Here is a 20,252-nt window from a genome sequence, read left to right as displayed (position 1 = left end):
TAACAACCTGTAAAGCTCACCATGACACGAATCGGGTAAAAAAAAAAAAAAAAAAAAAAAAAATAATAATAATAATAATACACATCGGCGGGAAATTTGTGTCCTCCTTTGTTTGACACGATGTGCATCATGGTGCATTGTACAGGATGGGATTTAATGACTCAAGTGGAGTCTCTGCATGAAAGGGTTAAGCTCTTAAAATCTGTAAGACCAATACTTACCTTGGGGAAAGGTGAAAAATCAAACCCTAAATGCGGTTCTGGGGCCAGACAGGGTGAGAAAATTGCAGTCCTTAGGAGATAAAACTGACTCCTGATGCATGGCAAAATTCAGAGAAAACTCATCACTCAAATCTCTGTTCACTCTCAACAGGGTGCAAGTATCCTAGTACACTGTCAAAAGTACTCTAATAATCAACCAAACCTCAATCTCAGGCCTTGTTTTAAATCTTTTCACCACCTCCCTGGGCACTAGGTCAATAGCCCAGTATAACCCCCTCTTACTTCCAGGACATTTTTCCTTAAGATGTTGGTCGATGAATATTGTATCAGTGGTCCCTCTGCATGGCATAAACCCAAACTACATCTCATCATACAACAAACTGCATCTCATCATACAACATCATCATCATCATCTAATTTAGTGTTGCCCCATGAGAAACATAGGAGCCTGGGGATAGACAAGTTTGTCTGGTCCTGACATTTAAGATGAAAGTAACCAGCCTCACTCATCCCAGGGTGGCATTACGCGAGCAATAAACCCCAACCATCCCTTGGATATAAACCTGCACCAGCTCAATTCGACTGGAGTGCCTTAATTACCAACTAAACCACCAGGTGCAATAATTTGGTTATATGATTACCACCCAGCATAGTAATTGGTTTACTGGTGTACAGCAGCACTACACTGAGTGAGTGGATGGTGAGTGCCCTCACCTACCAAATCACATCATACATAACAGAATTTACTAAATCAGTAACTAAACCCACTCCTCTCTACCCAGAGGTCTTGAACATCTCAGTAGTCAACCAAGACATACCTGTAGCCTTAGCTATCTGCATTCTGTCAACTGCATTACCAAGTACATTAATATCAACCAAAGGTCAAGGATCAAACACTGGATCTGACTTCTCCAAACGTAGCTACTGCAGTCAATGGCCTCATTCTGCAACTGGTTATAATGTTCTCTCCAAGCATCTTTAATACTCTCACTATCTACCACTACTCTTCCTTCATTATTCTTCACACAGTGTCCATTTATATCCTTGTTTTCTCTCATCAACTGTTTAATCTGACTTTTACCAAACTTTGCGAAAGGATTTAGGGTATGGTTAGGATAAAGGGAGTCAACTTTAAGAACAATCAATCAAATGCCTAGGTCACAAGAAAGGTAAAATGTTCATGTCAATGGGGAAAGTCAATGCAGAGTTTTCATCTAATTTGGACTAAATTTGGTGGAACAGTTAAGGTTCAGGTAAGAATACACCAATTCAGTTTTGAGAGCATTCAGTCAAAGATCACGCTCACAGGGCAAAATCATATATTCAGCCTACAGACCTACTGATGGGTGCGGGTACTCTACTTCCTGAGGCTTCGTCTTTTTCTTTTATGAATTATTCAAAACTAATAATGTTTTGTGAGTACATTAATCCCTCGATTATCCGCATAATACAGCCCAAGGCACTTCCAGATATGGGCAAAATCCGGATGTGGAGCAGTATCCTCTACTGTACTCATACCCTACCAATACACAACCTACTAGAGCACCTATACCAAACCTATATGTATAGTACCCCTCCTAATTTTGGCAGTGTTCTCCTGTCTTTCAGCAGTATTTAGGCATCAAAACACACATACGAATATCCATTGTAACACTAGACATTAAGAAAAACAATGCAAAAACAAACAAAAATCCACAAATATCTATCTATCAATCTATCTATTACCAGATGCCTTAATCCCGTAAGGGGTGGCCACAAACAAATCGCCTCCATGTCGCCCTGTCCCCCATCATTTCACTGCCCTGCTCCCATTTCCCATCCCCCTCTCTCATATACCTCTCCACTCCATCCCTTCGTTCCATCCCTCCCCCCCTCCACCTCACTCACACACACTCTCCTCATCAGTCTCTCGCTCTCCATCCTCTCTACATGGCCAAACCACCTCAATGTGTTTCTCCTGACGCTTCCTATCACACCCACATCCACACCACAGCACTCCTTCACTTCCTCATTCGTCAGTCTGTCTCTCCATGTGACTCCACATGCTCCTCTCATATAACTCATTTCCACTCCTCTCACTATTGACGTGTCCTTCCAACAAGGTCCAAGCTTCACTTCCATACATTAAAATTGGTATCACAATACTATCATGTAGTAACTTTTTCACTTCCATGCTTATTTCCCTGTTTCTTATCACTGCATTCAAGGAATCAGCAACCTTTCTTCCTTGTTGTACCCTTTCAAGCACTTCACCCTCTAAACTTCCATCCTTTACTCATCACACTACCCAAGTACTTAAAAGCACTCACACTTTCCATTTCCTCCTCATCCAACCTCACTGTACATTCACTGACTTCATTTCTCCCAAAGATCATAACTTTACTCTTCCCTACATTCACCTATAGATTCTATTTCTTACACACTCTCCCAAACTCATCCACCAAGCTTTGCAGCTCTCTTTCATCTTCATTTAACAACACAGTATCATCTGCAAACAACAGTACAGGGAGTTTCCAAACGCTGCCCTCTCTCATTAGGGCCAATCCAACATGCCCTGCCCTACCTTGTATCTCTTTTATAGCCCTCTCCATATACAGATTGAACAACCGTGGAGACATGACACATCCCCGTTTCAATCCAACCTTCAAACAGAAAAATTTACTCGTTCATTATCTACACACACTGCAGCCTTGGCACCTTGTACATACTCTGCACAGCATTCAGCAACTTCTCATTTACTCCATATATTCTTAATATTTTTGTCAATCCTTGTCTATCCACCCTGTCATATGCTTTCTCCAAATCCATGAAGGCTGCATACAACTTCTTTCCCTTCTCTAGAAACTTTTCCACTAAAGATCTAAGAATGAATATCTGATCTACACAATTTCTTCCCTTCCTCAAACCTCCCTGTTCTTCTCCAACTAATTCCTCTGTTATTTCCCTAACTCTGTCAATACGTATCCTACCATATACTTTTTCTATTACACTAAGAAGACAAATGCCCCTGTGATTACCACATGCTTCTTTTTCTCCTTTCCCTTTGTATAGGGGAATAATTATACCTGACTTCCAATCCTCCAGGACTTTACCTTCCTCCCAGGGCAATCTACACATCTTCCACATCCATTCTACTACTATCTCTCCTCCATGCTTCAGCACTTCACCACACACTCCATCAATTCCTGGGGCTTTCTCCATTTTGACTTTCTTCATTGCTTCCATAACTTCCATCTTACCGATTTCTTCCCCTCTTCTCACATCCCTCCTTCTCCCAGCCATTCCCCAGCCACTTTTACTTGCATTACTTTCATTCTCCATGTTCAACAATTCCTTAAAGTATTCTCTCAATCTGCTCACCTTTTCTCCCATTTCCATTAGTAGTCTACCATTTTTATCTTTCACTCCCTGACTAACTTTTTAAATGCCCTGTCTAACTCTCTTTACCTCTTACCAGAACATTTTCTTATATTCCCTCCATTTTGAACTCAATTCCTTCCAAATTCCTCATCAACTCTCTTCTCACTCTCTCTTACTACTGTTTTCACCTCTCTCTTCCTCTCTACATATAAATCTCTCTTCCGTCTCTCAACTTCCTCAGCAACCCTGTTTCTCATCCACTCATTATATGCTTTCTTATTTTGTGCCACAGCCGATCTCACCTCTTCATTCCACCATGCTGTTCCTTGCACCCCCTTTCATCTTCTCTTCACCCCACACACCACCTCACATGCTGCACAGTTTTCTTCTGTGAATATCTTGCTAGTTCCACGTCCCCCATCTGCTCCAAATCATATTTACCCAATCGCTCCCCCACTCCTCTCTTATATTCTGCCTTTTTTCCATCCTCTTGTAACCTTTCCACCTTCCTTGTATGAACATCCTCCTGTCCCTCCCTTCTTCTATTCCTCCATTTCATTTGAACTTTGACTATCACCACCACCATGTGGTGGTCAGAAAGTCCACTCCCCTAACCTCTATATCCTACCTATAATGTACAGTGCCCCACCTAATTCTGGCAGTGTTCTTTGGTCTTTCGGCAGTATTTATACATCAAAACACACATGGGAATATTCAGTGTAATGCCAGACACTAAGAAAGCAATGCACAGACAACAATACCTATCTATAATGTACAGTGATCCTCCTAATTTTGGCAGTGTTCTCCGGTCTTTCAGCTGTGCTTAGACATGAGAACACACATGGGAATATCCAGTACAATCCTAAACACTAAGAAAGCAATACATAAAAAACAAAATTCCACAAAAAAATCAATGAAGACGATGGATGTGATAAGTATTTTTAACTCTTTCAGGAACCATAAATTTTCAAAAAGTTTCTGGGACAACAACAGAGTGATGGCTGCTTATGCGGCAAAAAGAAGAATTTTTCTACAGCCAAATATGCCCCTGGCAATTGGTTATATTATCACAATCATTGCACAAGACAGAATTACTTCACACTCCCTTGTGGGAAATTGCACATCGCCACTCTCCCTCTTCTTTAACAGTACCGCCACCAACCCTAGATATCATCACTTTTGCTTTATCTGCACTTACTCTTAAGCCCTTGTGCCCCATACCATCTCTCCACTTCCTACATCTTTCCTCTGCCTCCCTTTCATTCTCTGCAATCAACACCGAATCATCAGCATACAACATCTCCCACGGGAGTCCATATCTGAAGTCACGTGAAAGGGCTTCAAGTACCATGATAAACAATGAGGAACTCAAATCTGACCCCTGATGCACTCCAACATTCACGGAAAACTGACCACTCAAATCTCCATTCACTCTTACCCGGGTGTGAGCACCAACATACACGGCCATAACCACCCTAACCAGCCACTTCTCCATCTCAAGTTTTCTCATTGCCCACTTCACCACCTCTCTAGGGACTCAGTCAAAGGCCCTCTCTAAATCAACAAAAACAAAGTACAATAAGTACAGTTCCCTTTTCTTTCCTATATATTTTTCCTGAAGCTGTCGAACAATGAATAGAGGGGTCCCCCTGCTTGGCATAAACCCAAACTGCATCTCATCAATATTCACTCTTTCTCTAATCACTCCTAGAACTCTCTCCATTACTTTCATTATCTGACCTTAAAGCTTTATACCTCTATAATTTCCTCCTTCCAGGGCATCACCCTTCCCCTTATTCACACTTACAATTACACTCTTCAGCCAATCGTCTGGGACAACACACTCATATATAATCATATTTATCAGGTCAGTGACTAACCTCACTCCTATATCTCCTGAGGCCTTCAACATTTCAGCAGTTAACCCAGACACACCTGCTGCCTTCCCCACCTGCATGCTGCCTATCACCTCACTCACAGTAGCAGCATCAATCAAGGGCCAAGGGCCAAGGGCCAAACACTAGATCTGCTGGCTCCAAACCTTCCCTATCCTCTGTTAGGTGAAATACTGAAAAAATTTGCCAACTGGTATGCCAGCCTAGCTGTTTGTTTACATTCTTTAACCCCTACACACTGGGGGTTTTCCGATGTTGCACGCTCCACACTACAGGGGATATCTTTGACGGAAAAAAATACCCTTACTTCAAACTCTAATATCTGGCAAACTATAACGCTAGAGAAAAAATTAAAGATACATAAGACTCAACAACTCTTTCTCTTTCAAATGAAAGTATCCCCACGTCTTCAGTAAGGATAAGTTAAAGTTCAAAGGGTGGCGCGAAGACACTTGCGGCTATACTTGTCAATCAGTGTTGCTCCGCACCCAAAATCGTGACGGCTATATACGTCAGACGACGATTAGAGTTAAGCTGTTAGTTTAAACTTTCACCTCACTGTATTGAGTGCTCTTGCTGCCTACTGTCTGTCATGCCAAGAGAAGACTTTGAGGAAAAATGTTAAATAAAGAGGATCCTGCTCTGCAACTGGTATTTCCCTTTCACGAGTGTCACAGCGAATGCTGGCTATCTAAACAAATCTCACACTATCAGAAGTTTAATTCTGCATATTCCAGTACTTCACATCACATCCATGTAATTCTATGCTGCATCATCCCCATCATAATGAAACAAAAAATGAACAATTTCCCAATAATACAAAGAATCCCCCGATGACATCCTTCTCTATCTAGTTTACACTGTACTTCATTAACACAAACATATAGCCATCATAGCCATTTAAAACATCCAATCAAACAGCATCTTTCATGAACAACCATTAGATATGTATCCCCCAGAAACTACCCTACTGATACAGATGTGAGTGAACCAAGCCAGACTATGATGCGGTCACCAACCATCCCTAAATTACTGCCAACAGAAAATATAACATAAACAATCCTTATAATCCTTCACTACAATGCAGCCCAACCCCACCCCAACACATCTACTCACCTCATGAACCACACTATGACAACACAATCCTTCAACACTGTCTCAACAAAACATATTTGAAAGTGCCTGGCTGAAGTGGGTTCCTGTGGTCCAATGGCTACATGTACAGATGAGCCTCACACTGCAAAAACAATTCATCTCCCAAAGAGTTTTCATCATTTGTTCAGCAATAATTAACTGTTTTTTAGCACCTGGTGTACCTTTCACACACACACACACACACACACACACACACACACACACACACACACATAAAACACTATACCATGACCATCTCCAGTAGAGGAGTTTCTTAAATATGCAGCATGATGCTGTTTGGTGATGACTACTCTCCTGGACTGCCCCTTCCTTACCTGTGATATATTGCTTGCATGAGGGGGGTCCAACCATTTCTATAATCCTGTGCATCTATGTGGGCTCCATACTGCAGCAGTGTCTGAGCCACCTGTAAGGAGTACCAGCAACCTTATGAGTAAAAAAGACTTTTCTTGTTTCATGCTTGCAAATGTCAAATAATCTAGATTGCTAAGAAAAGACCACTTGTAGTGAAGGGATTAGAAACAGTCACCATTACCTTTCTCTGTATGATGGCATCTTTTCAATATTTTCAAGCTACTGCTACATGATTCTATTCAGCTTACAAGAGACCTTGCATAATAAGAAGATTGGAAAAAAGGGCCATTAACCTCTTCACTACCATGACACCTTTTCATTCTATCTATCTATCTATCTATTCCTAGATGCCAGAAAAAAAAAGGGGGGTTGGGGGAGAGGAGGAAACTTCTCATACTGTTATAAAATTTTCCATGACCTGAAGGCACTCCCACCCCATGATCCAAACAACTGATAAAGGCCCACAAACCAACACTGAATACATAAAAGGCATACAATCAGTTCTTCATATCTGCAGGTTTGCTATTTGTGGATCTGGTTACTTGTGGATTAATAAATGAATCTCAAAACACACTTACACTTTAAATAAGTACATTTTAACATCTGATGATGCTTTGGGGCCCTAAAAATGGATTTTTGGGAGATCAAATAATTATATTATAACTGCACAGGCTGCCCTGGAAAGGGCCCAATTATTCACAGATTATCCTCATTCGCGGGCAAGTTTGTAATGCACCCCATATGAATATGGTGGTCTAACTGTACTGACAAAAAATACTAAGTGTTGATTAGTAATAACTGCAGTTGACAGTACAGTAATCTATTCTGGTGACCTTAATCAAAATTACCAAAAGTAACTTTCCACAGCCTCCAAAATTAAAGAATTACAAGACCTTTGTATCCTTGCCAAGCTATCCCAGTGGTATCAAATACTATAATTTGCTCAAAAGAGAAAAATAACTTCAGTGAACAGGCATCAGTCAGGCCAGTAGTTCTCAAACTTTTGATTCATGACCCACCAAATAATGTTCACAGAGGGCTAAAACCACCATCCATTGTTCAATCTCTCTCTCTCTCACATGCACACACACACACACACACACACACACACACACACACACACACACGCGAACAGCCGGAGAGAGCGGACGTCCCAGGCATCGCTCCTAACCTTGAGTAGTTTCAGGAATTTTGTCTGTCCTGTCTCCTAGGGTCTTTCTTTAAATTTAAAATAATGAAAGTTAGTAGACTACCAAAAATGTAAAGATTTGTTGGTAATAGTATACATGAATGTTTGTGGCTTATTCGGTAACAGCTGTTTAGGTACTTTACATTAAACATGGCCGAAAATGTAAACAATGAGGGAATGGAATTTCAAGGATTTGATGCTAATACTAATGTCATGGACCTGGTGAAAACATTAATTATGAGGATTAGTGAACTCGCAAAAAAAGTAGAGAATCTAGTGATAAAGGATGTGTCAGGAAATACGGAAACCGCCATACAGAGTCTAATCCAGTTCAACAAAACAGCCAATGAAGAGATTAGGAATTTGAAGAGGGAAAATGTTGAACTGAGGAGGAAACTTGAAGAGAGTACTAATAAAACGGAGAAGGTGAGTAATGTATTAGAAGAACATAAGGCAAAGTGGGCACACGTAGAAGAAGAACAGAAAGAAGTGATCAGCTTAAGAAAGATCATCCAGGAAGAAAGGGAAATGAACAAGAAAGAAATGGAAGAAAATGTAGTGAAAATACTGAAGAAAAAAGAGAAAATAGTGAGAGAAACTGTAGAAAGGAACAGATGTGTGGCAGTATTTGGAAACAGGGAAGAGGAAGAAAAGGTTAGGTTCGCAAGACTCGAGAGAGACACGAACATGGTGAGAGGAATATTAGGCAAGATTGACCCCGAAGGAGACAAGTGGGTAAAAGAAATTGAGGAAGTAAGGAGGATAGGGCCTTATAAGAAAGGGGAAACAAGACCAATGAGAGTCAAGTTTACATCAGAAAGTGTAATAAATGAGATACTTAAAGTGACCTGGAAATTAAGCAAAGAGGCGGGGATGGAAAATATTATAATAAGAAAAGATCTGAATGAAGAAGAAAGAGAAGTTTTAAAATCATTAAAGGAAGAAGTAAAGGAAAAAAATGATAAGAGGACAGAGGAAGAACGTAATACTTTTTTTTGGAGAGTATTGGATATGAAAGTAAGGAAATGGTATTTAAGGAAATAGAAGTGAAGGAAACTAGGGGGGATGGTTGTGAAAGATCAGAAGTTGAGGAAGTGGTATGGACAGAGAGTAGGAGAGAAGAGGGTATTAATAATGTCAAAAATAATTTGAAGGTGATATATACTAATGTTGATGGTTTCATATCGACAAGGATCGAAATTAATGATTTCTTGAGAGAACATGAACCTGATGTCATGTGCTTTGTAGAGACCAAATTAAGAGAAGATATTGATGTACATTTGGGAGATGGTAAATACAAACTGTGGAGAAAAGACAGAAAAGAAAAAAAGGGAGGAGGAGTGATGATAGCAGTGAAGAACAACATAAATGTAGATACTGTGGAAATGGGAGAAGGCAGGGCTGAAGTGATATATATGAAATTAGAAACTGGAGGGAATGTTAAGAGAGATATGGCGGTAGTGTATGTTCCCCCAAAGACGAGAGCATGGAAGGATGACGAATACCATGAGATGTTGTCAGATATGACTAGCTATTTGCAAAAAATAATTGAGAAAAGCAATAATATAATTTTGGTGGGTGACTTTAATTGTAAAGAGGTGAACTGGGAGGAATGGTACTCGGGAGGCGGCGAGGATTCGTGGGGCACTATGTTATTAAATATAATAATGAATAATGTGATGACGCAGTGGGTCAAAGAAGAGACACGGTTTCGAGGTGAGGACACACCGGCAAGGTTAGATTTACTGTTCACCAAAGAACCCGATGTAATAGAATCATTGGAATATCTCTGTCCTTTGGGAAAAAGTGATCACGTGGTCATTGAGTTCCAGATGTTAATAGGGAACGTCGAGCCAAGAGACGAGCTTCATAGACAGGGAAGATACAACTTTGGCAAAGCAAATTTTACAGGATTGAGAAACTTTTGAAAATGCGGATTGGAGAAAATTCAGAGAAACAAGAGAGATACAGAGGAAGTGGGATATCTTTCTAGACCTCTATAATTTGGGAGTGGAAAAATTTGTACCAAGAGTAAGAGGGAAAGAAAACAGGAAAAAGGAGTGGTTTAATAGAAGGTGTATGATAGCCAAAAAAGAGAGAGATAAGGCGTGGAACAATTGGAGAAAGAGAGGTAACGACAAAATAAAGGAATAATATAAAAGAACAAGAAACGAATACACAAGAATACGTAGGGAAGAAGAAAGGAATTTTGAAAAAGGTATAATTGACAAATGCAAGGATGAACCCAAACTGTTTTATAGATTTGTTAATGGCAAACTGAAACAAAAGGAAGGAATCACCAAGCTGAAAGTAGATGGAGAGGTCTTTAAGGATGCGGCAATGCAAGCAGAAATAATGAACAAACGTTTCCAGTCAGTTTTCACTAAAGAAAAGGAGCTTGTGGAAGGGGAGGGAGTGATTAGAAATGTTCCGGTGATGAAAGATATAAAAGTGGAGGTGCAGGAAGTGTATAAATTACTGGAAACTCAAGATGTAAGGAAAGCCCCAGGACCTGATGGAATTTCTAATTGGGTACTGAAGGAATGCAGAGAACAACTGGCGGATAAAATTCACAGCTTAATTGTATGCTCACTGGAAGAGGGGAAAGTGCCAAAAGAATGGAAGAGGGCAAATGTGGTACCAATTTACAAGGGAGGAAACAGGGAAGAACCCCTGAATTATAGACCAGTGTCTCTAACCAGCATGGTCGCAAAATTGTGTGAGAGAATCCTGAAAGACAGATGGATAAAATATCTGGAAGAGATGAATATTTTGGCTGAATGTCAGTTTGGATTCAGAAGTGGAAGGTCATGTGTTTCAAACTTGTTGAGCTTTTACTCAAGAGCGATTGATGTGGTACAGGAGAGAGATGGTTGGGTGGATTGTGTGTACTTAGACTTAGAGAAGGCCTTTGACAAGGTACCTCATAAGAGACTAATGTGGAAACTAGAATATATAGGAGGACTAAAGGGGAAACTTCTGGAATGGATGAGAGACTTTTTGAGAGACAGACAAATGAGGACAGTAATAAAGGAAAAGATGTCTGGATGGAGGGAAGTAACATGTGGAGTCCCTCAAGGCTCAGTGTTGGCGCCAGTAATGTTCCTGATTTACATAAATGATATGGTAGATGGAGTGAACAGTTATGCGAGTCTGTTTGCTGATGATGTAAAGATCTTGAGGAAGATAGAGGTTGAGGAGGATTGTAAAATACTGCAGGAGGATTTGGATAGGATACACAATTGGAGCCGGACGTGGGAAATGAAATTTAATGTAAAGAAATGTAAAATATTGGAAATGGGTAAAAGTACCAGGAGACCATCACTGAATTATTTTTTGGGTAATGAATTAATCACAAAAAGGAGAGAAGAGAAAGATTTGGGAGTGCTGGTCCAAGATAGTTTGTCACCAGAAAAGCACATTAACAAGATAGTTGGAGAGACTTATAAGCTCTTGACTAACATAAGAGTAGCATTTCATTATATGGATGAGGAAATGATGAAAAAATTGATAGTGGCCATGATCCGCCCCAGGTTAGAATATGCAGCGGTAGTGTGGTGCCCACACAAAATGAAAGATATAAACAAGATTGAGAGAATACAAAGAACAGCAACCAAGATGGTCCCCAGTCTGACAGACCTGTCATACAGAGAGAGGCTGGAAAAACTGGATTTGCCTTCGTTAGAGGAAAGGAGAAAGAGGGGAGACATGATTGCGGTGTTCAGGACCATGGTGGGAGTAGATAAAATTGACAAAGAAGATCTGTTTGTATGGGATAAGAGAGCAACAAGAGGACATGGAATGAAATTGAAAAAGTCAAGCCGCTTGAAGGATATCAAGAAATATAGCTTTCCTTACAGAAGTATAGACTTATGGAATAGCCTGGACAAAGAGATCGTCCAGTCAAAAAACTTAAACGAGTTTAAAGTTAAATTCGACTTATTGAGAAACAGCGACGGAAACCCACGAGCATAGTACATTCCGTGTATATCACAATTAGGTATATTCTTAAATATTTGGAACGACTTAGACAAAGAGGTGGTGCATGAGAAAAACATTCATGTGTGTAAAGGTAGACTTGATAAATGTGGATATGGAGACAGGACAACACGAGCATTGCTCAATTCCTGTATACTACAAATAGGTAAATACAAATAGGTAAATACACACACACACACACACACTAGATGCAAGAGTGGGAGGACGTGCTTGCACATCGCTCCATACCGGGCCAATCTCGGCCCTCAAATGGCTATACCTAAAAAGTATCTTTATATAAGTCAAGCTCTGTACTAGGTCCAACTAAATTGTGTTCTAATATAAAAGAGGAAGTTTAAGCAAAAGTGTTGTTCCAATAACACAACACAACGAAGTAGCTAGAAGTGCTGAACATGCAAATCAGCTGTTTCAGTGTTTGCTGTTTCGTCTGCAATGTAGAGGAATGCAAAACTGTAAGCAGAGGCTTTCTGTTAGTACCAGAAGATGACCACAACCTTTAGCAAAACAACTTTGGAAGGAGTTAAGAAAAGTGATAAGGGCAGAAAGCAGGATGATGATTTCTACCAGGAACTGGTGGAAATTGAGACGCATAATAAGCTGGTAGAACGAGTGTACAGATTAGGGAAGGCATTTAAGAGTGAAACAAATGAAATTAAGAAGCAATTGCACATGCAGAAGGAGGAAAATGAAAATATTGTACAGGAGATTAACATGAAACACACAACAATAGATGAATTATCAGCTGAGGTGGGTACACTTAGAAGGAAGACTAGTGAAATGGCAAGCACAGTTGTCAACCATAAGAGTATTATGGAAGAATCCAGAAATGATACAGAGACAATAAGGCAGGCAAGCACTCTGATTGATCATAGCAGTGATACTGAGCGGAAGATAACCCAGGCGAATGAAGTGGTGCAAAGCTACAAAAATGATGTGGAAACCACGTATGCTGAAAGGGTGAAAGTAATGAAAGACTTAGAAGCAAGAGTCGATGAAAAAGAGCATTAAAAAGGAAGTGAAGAAAATAATCCAAAACAATCCAAAATTGGTCAAAGATTCAGCAGACATCAACAAATCTATAGTAATTACTGGTATAGAAGAGGAAGAAATAAAAAACAAGATTTCGAGAGACGAAAAGGAGATGGCAAATGTAATGAGCATATTGAAGGAAGTATCAGAGGAAATCTGTAGTAAAGACACAGAGAAACACAAAAGGCTAGGGAAATATGAAAGAAATAAATCAAGGCCCTTGAAAGTAACCTTCCAGAGTGTAAACACTGTGGAGGAAATACTGAAATATGCAAACAAACTTATGGAAAAAGAGGACTTCAAAAATGTATGGATAAATTGATGCCTAACTCAAGAAGAACGTGGATTACTAAAAGAGAACAGGGAAGAGGCAAGAACAAAGAATGAGGGAAGATCAGAGGAAGAGAAGAACACATTTTTTTACAAAGTAATTGGATTGCAGGTTTGAGTCGTACATAAACAGGAGGGAATAAAATGGAGAAAGGTAGTAGACCCAAGTCATGACAAGTATGTAAACAAGATGATTAAGTTGATGTACTCTAATGTGGATGGAATGGTATCTAAATTACTAGAAATGAATGATTATATCAAAGAAAAGGAACCACATATTGTTTGCCTAACTGAAACAAAATTAACACCAAGGATATCAAAAGATATCCTAAACCTAGAGGACTACAATATATGGAGAACTGATAGGAACTTAAAAAAAAGGAGGAGGAATTATAATATTAACAAAGAAAAATCTGCAAGTCAAAGAAATAGGACTAGATGTGTCCTCACAGGTAGAACTGATCGCAGTAGAGATTAGCATGTCTGAAGGGAAAGTAATTGTGGCAAATTTATACGTGCCACCGAGATCAAACATTTGGGAAAAAGGAGAATATGAAGACCTGGCAGAAAAAACAGTTCAAAGTTTAAGAGCATTACTGCATAGAATGGAGGAGAAATCTGAAAGAATTATACTAACTGGAGATTTCAATACAAATATAAATTGGAATACTCTAGATATAAAAAGCTAGGAAAGCTGTTGGGACCAAAAGCTCCTGGACCTTGTGCAGGAGTTTATCCTAAAACAACATGTAAAAGAAAGCACCAGAAAAAGAGGACTTGATGTACCATCAGTACTAGATCTTATATTTACGAGGCAAGAAAATGATACTGACAATATTACGTATCACCCTCCATTTGGCAAAAGTGACCATGCAGTATTAAATTACAACTTCAGGATTGCACATGACATAGTTAATAGTAATGAAAGTTACAAAAAGAGTCTTAACTAAAAAAAGGGCAACTATCATGACCTAAAGAAATACTTCTTAGAAATAGATTGAGAAAAAGAGCTTAAAGGACAAGCTTTAAATGTTATATATAGAAAATTCTGTGAACTTTATGAAACAGGAGTCCAAAATTACATCCCTTGACACAAAGAAGCAGAAATACAAATAAAGAAATAGTTTAATAAAGAATGTAAAAGATCAAAAGGAAAAAGAGACTTGTTAAGGAACAGATACAGAAGACACAATAGTGAGAGGGCATATAACAACTATAATCAGGCAAGAAACAAATGCACAAAAATAAGGAGAGAAGCCCAAAAACAGTTTGAGGAGGACATCATAAACAGAAGTAATGATCAACCGAAGCTATTTTACAGCTACATCTGATGCAAAACCAAAGTAAAAGATAAAATACAATCCATTATGGATGAAGGGATCCTCTATACACAAGAGAAAGATATTTGTGAAGCACTAAATAAGAACTTCCAATCAGTTTTTACATTAGAAAATAATTTTGAGAGGAATGATATGGAACTTGCATGCCCAGACATATTACCAGATATACAAATATCAGAAAAAGAAATACAAGAGGAGTTAAGTAAATTAGACAAAGGAAAAGAAAATGGTCCAGACGAAATTTCATGTTGGGTGCTACATGAATGTACAAAGGAGTTAAGTAGACCATTATCCTTAATATTCAAGGAATCCTTGGGTCAAGGTAAACCACCTGATATTTGGAAGAAAGCAAATATTGTTCCCTTATTCAAGAAAGGGAATAGACAAAATCCACTCAATTACCAACCAGTATCACTAACCAGTGTTGTAAGATACTGGAAAAGCTGATAAGAAAAGTCTTGGTAAACCATCTAGAAGAACACAATATGATAACATACAGGCAATTTGGTTTCAGAAAGGGAAAATCATGTGTTACTAATCTACTGAGTTACTATGACAGAGTTGCAGAACCATTACAAAAAAGAGAAGGATGGGTGGAAAGTATTTATCTAGATTTCAAGAAAGCATTAATGGTAGATGGTGGCGACCATCATCCACTCACTTGATGTAGTGCTGCCTACTTCTTCCTTAGCCTTTATCATTCTTTTTCTGTGCCTGCCCTCCTCTCTTCCTATTTCTCCCATCTTTTCTCTCACTACTTATTGCTTTTCTTTCCGTTACAGGTGGCTTTACATTGAGTGACAAGCCAAATGGTTTCTTGTAAGCCAAGAAACCATTTACAACGCTGGGTGGTAACCATATAACCAACCATATGTGCTCCCTACGTGTCAAGTGGGTTGGTGGAGGGTTAGTGCCTCTCCCTGTGAAACAAATAACTCAGAGTCAAATGGCCACCCCATACGGGATTATGGTGTCTGGCAATAGATAGATAGATAGATAGATTTGACAGAGTATCGTACCAAAGGCTTTTATGGAAACTGTACCATCAAGGAAAAATCTGGGGCAAATTATACTGTTGGATGCAAGATTTTCTCAGGAAATGGAAATGAGAACAGAACTAAGAGGAAATTACTCATCATGGAGGAAGTGACTAGTGGAGTACCACAGGGCTCAGAGCTGGCACCACTTGTTTTTAGTGTGTATAAATGATATAGATGGTAACACTGGAAATGAAAGCTATTCAAATATGCTTGCTGATAATGCAAAAATACAACGGAGAATTACTATCAAAGACTCTGGTAAAGAGCTACAAGAAGAATTAAATAAACTTCATGAATGGAGCAATACATGGCAAATGGAATTCAGTGTCGACAAGTGTCATGTAATTAAGTTTGGTAAAAGTGGAAAAAGACCAGATTGGGATTATAAGTTAGGAAGTAAAACCCTACACACATCTGAAAGAGAGGAGTTAGTTGTGATAATCAATAACAGACTACCTCCGGCTGACCACATACGTGAGAAGGTACGGATCATGTACAGTATACACTGCTTGCAAATATGAGAATAGCATTCACATTCATAAATGAAGACATGCTAAGAAAGATAAAAACATCTTACATCAGACCAACCCTGGAGTATGCATCAGTAGTCTGGAATCCTCATCTCAAGAAACACATAGATAAGATCGAAAAAGTTCAAAGCGCCACTACAAGATGGGTACCAAGCTTAAGGGATCTAAGCCATGAAGAAAGACTAGAAAACCTGAATCTGCCAACACTACAGGAGAGAAGGAAGAGAGGAGACATGAATATGTTATATAAATGCATATCAGGAAACGAGAAAATAGACATAAATGAATATATAACCTATAGGGAAGCATCAGCAAGAGTACATTGCAAAAAACTGCATAAAAAGAGAGGCGATAAAGATGTAAGGAAATTTAGTTTCCCAAATAGGGCAATTGAGCAGTGGAATGCACTACCAAATGGAACAGTGTGTGCCAAAAAATTCATAAATTTAAGGAGATGTATGATAAAACTGGTTTAACACATGGTACAGTACGAGCTTGACTTAGTCCTGTAAAGATACAATTAGGTAAGAACACACACACACACACACACACACACCCACATGCAGGGACAGGGCGCAGTCAATGGCAATCTTCCAATATGTATGTATGTTCCTGTTCTAAAAGAACTGAGTGGGTTAGATTTCCCTTTAAATGATTGGCAAATTGATTGGCAGAAGGAGTGATAATTTAACAGCTAGGCAGTAGTAGGTGGTGGTGACCATCATCTACTCACTTGATGTAGTTCTGCCTACTTCTTCCTTCACTTTTATCATTCTTTTTCTGTCTGTCCTTCTCTCCTTCCATTTCTCCCATCTTTCCTGTCAGTTTTTATCACTCTTCTTTCCTTTTCAGGTGGCTTACATTGAGCAAAAAACCTGGTGGTTTCCTGTATGCCAGGAAACCATTTACAACGCTGGGTGGTAACCATGTAAGCAACCCATACATGCTCCCTATGTGTCAACAAGGTGGTTGATGGAGGGATAGTGCCCCTCCCCATAAAACAACTAATGCAAAGTTGAATGGTCACCCCTTATGGGATTATGGTGTCTGGCTATAGACAGACAGAGAGATAAATGTAAATTTTTTATGGAAATGAGCATGAGTGGTAACATGGCTTTTGTTTACCTCTTTCTGGTCGAGTTGTCTTCATGCTTTATGGTTCTATTGTGAAACATACAGGATTTCCAATATGTGGGGATCACTAGCCCATCTAGAGGGCTTAGAGGAAGCAGAGGTAGAGGAATTACAAATGATAAAGACGTTGAAGGATATGATGTTGTTGTTGTTGATCAACCCTTGTTTGTCTGGCCAAGCAGACCCATCAACTGCAGGCAAGCAATCACCCCTGCAAGGTTGTTCTGTGCAGTTAACCAGTGTTCCTTTGCGGCTGACAGTGCCTCACCACAGTGAGGTGCAGGGAACAGTGTGGAGATTTGGTTTCAGGATGAGTGTTGCATTTGCATCTCTCCACCCAGTTAACACAGACACCATAGCAGGCTCCACTTCACACAATCTGGTTATACGGTTACCACCTGGCACTGTAAATGGTTTCCTGGGTTATAAGAAACCATTAGGCTTGTCACTCAGCGTAGGAGCTACTTGAAGTGGAAAGCAGAATAAAAACTGACATGAAGGAAAGAGAGAAGTAGGAAGAGAAGAGGGCTGACAAAGTGACAGAATGAAAAATGGGAGGGAATAAGTAAGCAGCACTGCCACCACCTGCAACCATGGATGAAAAAGACAAACCTGCAAATCTGCCTAATGTTGTTACCCGAGTGAATGAACTTGACCAACACGTTAGAGCATTAGAGGGAAAAAATAAAGAGCCAGTAGAACAAAATAAACAAAGGGATGGGACAGATAAACTAAGCCAGAAATTAAACAACTGAAGGAAAAGTTAAACAAAATGGTACACAAATATTCAGAGTCACAAAAGAAAGCTAAAAGTCTGGTGGAGAAGCATGAGAGCAATGAATGTCAAATTGAACAGACAAAGGAAATAGTCAACATATGTAATCAAGAATTAAGTAAAACTTGTGCTATAATAACAGGGAATAAACAAATATGCTAGAAGACTTTAGCATTAAAGTAAAGAGCAAGACTGAGAGAGCAGAAAGCAAAGTACAGTACGCTCGCACAATGCGTGAGAGATTGGGCGGTCTACAACCTCATGCACTGGGAATTCGCCTACTGGGAATACATAATCTTATGGGAATAATTACATATGGGCGGTACCCCCTCATACCTGGACATTTTTTGGCCCTTAGAGACATAATAAAGGTCATATTTTTCAGACATTGTACTAAAGCTATAGCTACAATAACAAAAATATGGGTGGTCACCTTAACAACAGTAGACAACAGGCCTGATGACCTTAAATAACAGGGGGTTCCGAGATGCGGCAACACTTACAGTGTGTGCAGTAACACAAATTACTTATGTAACACGATTCTTAAGTAGCAGGTGGTGAACAAATTACTGATGTGACATCTTGCTTAAGGAGTGGGTGTTGAAGAAAAAGGCTTATGCACCCACAAGGAAAGATGGGAGATGAAAAACCAAGCAGAAAGGGATGCCTTCTATAGCAAGGTGGATAGAGTAGTGACCGAACAACGAGCTGTTGACAGAGGTGTTAATGAACAGTACAGAGCTCTCAAGAGCAATCTCTTGAGAGTTACTGAGCATGGTAGTGGGATGAGGGTGTACAAGTCAGGAATGGAAAAGTGGTGGTAACAAAGAGGAATACTTGGCTGCCAAGTGTAGGGCTAGAAAGGAGATGTGCAGGGCAAAATCTGAGTCTTGAAGACTTCCTGGATAACCTAAATGGTGTTGAAATGAAGAACATGGTTTTTAAGGTGGCAAATTAGATAAAAAGGGATAACTGGGGATACCATAGGTATGCTGTGCATAAAAAATTATGAAAGGTAGTGGCAGACAGTGAGGATACTTTAGATTCCTACTGTAGAAAGTAATATAACTGGTTGCTGAATGAGGAGTCTGACTAGTACAGGGAAGGTTTGGAGTCAGTGGAACCAGTGTTTGGCCTTGGCCTTTGATTGATGATGCTATTGTGAGCTGGGCAATAGCCAGGATGCAGTCGGAGCAGGTTGTGGGTGCATCTGTGTTGACTGCTGAAATACTGAAGGCCTCAGGATATATAGTAGTGGGTTTATTGATTTGATAAATACAATTATATATATGAAGTGTGTTGTCCCAGGTGACTAGGTGAAGTGTGATTATAAATGTGTACAAGGGAAGGGTGATTCCCTGAAGGGAGGAAATTATATAGGCATGAAACTTGTTGAATCAAATAAAGAATGTAATGGAGAAGGTACTAGAAGGTATGATTAAGGAAAGAATGAACTGATGAGATACAGTTTGGGTTTATGCCAGGAAAAGAGACCACTGATCCCATATACATTGTCCAACAGCTTCAGGAAAAATATATAGGAAAGAAAAGGAAGCTATACTTTGTTTTTGTTGGTTTGGAGAAGGCCTACAACAAAGACCCTAGGGAGGTGGTGAAGTGAGCAGTGAGAAAGCTTGCAATTGAGGAGTGGCTGAATAGACTGGTTATGGCTATGTAAATGGGTGCTCACACCCAGGTGGGAGTGAATGGAGATGTGAGTGATGAGTTTTCCATGAATGTTGGCAAGCATCAGGTATCAGTTTTGAGCCCCTTATTGTTTGTCATGGTGTTTGAAGCTGTCTCATATGACTTCAGGAATGGACTCCTATGGAAAATGTATTCTGATTACTTGGTGTTGACTGCAGAGAATGAAAGGAAGGTGGAGGAAAGATTTAGGAAAT

The 20,252-nt window shown here is 39.6% G+C and overlaps 1 protein-coding gene across 1 annotated transcript in view; it reads right to left on the bottom strand.

Annotated features, from left to right (window-relative positions):
• LOC145392688 (ankyrin repeat and SAM domain-containing protein 6-like) overlaps positions 1-20,252 on the bottom strand; it is a 320,191-nt gene that overhangs the window by 166,505 nt on the left and 133,434 nt on the right. The window contains exon 6 of the mRNA XM_080266995.1: positions 6,946-7,037. Within this exon, the coding sequence (XP_080123121.1) occupies positions 6,946-7,037 (92 nt within the window). The remainder of the gene's footprint in view (positions 1-6,945; positions 7,038-20,252) is intronic.

Source organism: Coenobita brevimanus, chromosome 23 (assembly GCF_032717465.1).
Source record: "Coenobita brevimanus isolate Jiangsu-jjx chromosome 23, ASM3271746v2, whole genome shotgun sequence".
Taxonomy (NCBI): domain Eukaryota; kingdom Metazoa; phylum Arthropoda; class Malacostraca; order Decapoda; family Coenobitidae; genus Coenobita; species Coenobita brevimanus.
The sequence above is the reverse complement of the archived record's forward strand: the minus strand, read 5'-3'. Positions and strand labels throughout refer to the sequence as shown.